General features: G+C 40.2%; 1 protein-coding gene across 5 annotated transcripts in view; it reads left to right on the plus strand.

Annotated features, from left to right (window-relative positions):
* afap1 (actin filament associated protein 1) overlaps positions 1-1,748 on the plus strand; it is an 85,410-nt gene extending 83,662 nt beyond the window's left edge. For all 5 annotated transcript variants that reach the window (XM_035675195.1, XM_035675194.1, XM_035675196.1 and 2 more), the window contains one exon: positions 176-1,748. In XM_035675195.1, coding sequence (XP_035531088.1) covers positions 176-202 — 27 coding nt within the window. In that variant the 3' untranslated portion in view covers positions 203-1,748. The remainder of the gene's footprint in view (positions 1-175) is intronic.
* The last annotated feature ends 450 nt before the right edge of the window (positions 1,749-2,198 follow it).

Raw genomic sequence — 2,198 nt, forward strand, 5'->3', positions numbered from 1 at the left:
AAACAATCAACAAGACATAAGTAATCAATCAACAATTTAACAGACATAAATAAATGATCAACAAGACATAAAATAAACAACAATCAAGAATTAAGGCACTTGGGTATCAAAGGCAAATATATGTCAAATGTGTAGACGAATGTAAACTAAGTGTGTCTCTGTGTGTGTTTTGCAGGAATGGGAGCAGAAGAATGGCACATAAACCACCCAACCCCTCACATCGTCTTACTCTGATTTCTTTTGACTTTTTAAGGAATTGTGTATATATTTATTTAAAACTGTTCATACAGTCTGAGTGTGTTGAGGAGGACACAAGCATAGCATTCACATGAACCAAAACTAGTTGCTGGTTTAAGTGTACTGTCAGTACCACACATACAGACATAGCAACCTTTTTAAACTTTTTTACTATTGAGCATGCTCAGTGTACTAAGTTGTGCAACTTGTGTTGTCCGCCGTACTCGTTTAAAGCAACCACCTTCTTTTTCTCTCTCCTTTCATTCAAATCTGTTCCAGCAGATTGACAGTTTGGATTCAAAAAGGTTAAAGGTCAAAACCAAGTATTTATTTGTAAATGTTTAAAGGAAATACTAGCTTCCCTCTTTATTTATGTTGATATATTTAAATTTTTTGTTTGTAGAATTTGTGGCGCTCCACAGAATCCCGTTCCCTACACACTTAATGCTTCTCATTCATGGGTGTCAGCATCAGCCAGCAAAGTGCATCATTAATGGTCACAATTATCACAACACACACCGGCTGAGTAACAGCGCAGCTCCGCTCGCAGGGGTATTTACAGAAGCAGAATTATTCCAAATGAAAGGCAATAGATGAAAGCAAGGTTGATCTGCATGGCTGTGAGACACTTTGACTGTCAGCTGAGGAGAACCTAGATATCCAAAGCAGTATGGGTGCAGACAATGAACCTTTTTTGCTCAGGGTCACAAACTGTGACTGTAATACTCAAGAGTGTCCCATCCCCACAAATAATGACGCCATTATTTGCTTTGGTTTGGTTATGGTTGGGACACTTTACGGACATTTTTACACACAAAGTGATGTTTCGCTCTTTAATGGCATAGATTTGACTCTTTTGCCATGTCTCCAGCCAGCAGAGACACTAATTGACAGGTGCATTTTTATGTCCCTGACCTGCATGCAATATGAAGGTATGTTGGTGGGTAATACTTTAACCTATATATACTTTTATTATGTGTATTTCCTTTCAACTAAATTGAATATATCCTAAATTTCCCTCTGGATCATTACAGTGTTTATCTATCTTTCTACAAATAATGTATATTCAGGAGTACAGCCAAAAATAATTGATATAAAAAAAATAAATAAAAGATTTAAACTCTCAGCTTTGGAGAAGATGCATTTTCCTATAAGGAGTTTGAATGCTAACAGAATAATTGTGCTTCTTTAAATAGTCCTTCAGTGTGATGATGGGGGGCTGTCATTAGGCTGTAGAAGGACTTTAGCCGGGTGTGTGTTAGAGTTTGGAAAGCCGGGCAGGTCAGGCTGAGGCGTGGCCACCCCAAGATTTGGCGCCCATCATTGGAAAACTCAGAAACCTCAAAAACATGGCTGACAGTAGTCCCTCGTCCAAGAGCCTCGGTCCAGTTCCTCTGATCACGCCACTGGTTTACTGTAGCCCTGTGATCTGACCCTGTGTGTGTTTGTGTGTGTGTGCGTGCGCTAAAATGTCTCCAAGGCACATTCCAAACCCATCAACAATACACTGACTGAAATAGAGGCACTTGCTGTAAACTCAAATTGCTGTGTGTTCTGCTGAATCAAAGACTGTGACTTTGATTTTCAGACTGCTTCACACACACACAAACACACACACACTCATTAATGTCACGTTTTTATGGTGCTTTTTTAATGGCTTTACATTCCACTGCTCACGCTTTGCAGCCATGTTGATACTGCTGAGTATACGTGGTGCTTTATTGTTGACAGAAGTAGCGTTAGCATGCACTCCAGGTAGAGTTTGGAAACCAATGCTACATACAGCACGTGGGCGCAAACTGCTCCTCAACCGTGTAAATATTTCCGTGCCCTTCCTGCTTTCAAATGGGTAGCCCACAAGTCTGCGATCTAGAGTGTAGTCAGCATGTTAGCATGAAGACGGGGGCGCATGGGGAGTTATATCTATAGTATTTAGTTCATTTTGATTCCCTGTCGGCTCA

Source organism: Morone saxatilis, unplaced genomic scaffold, assembly GCF_004916995.1.
Source record: "Morone saxatilis isolate NCDOM2014 unplaced genomic scaffold, NCSU_SB_2.0 Contig4, whole genome shotgun sequence".
In the NCBI taxonomy this organism is placed as follows: domain Eukaryota; kingdom Metazoa; phylum Chordata; class Actinopteri; family Moronidae; genus Morone; species Morone saxatilis.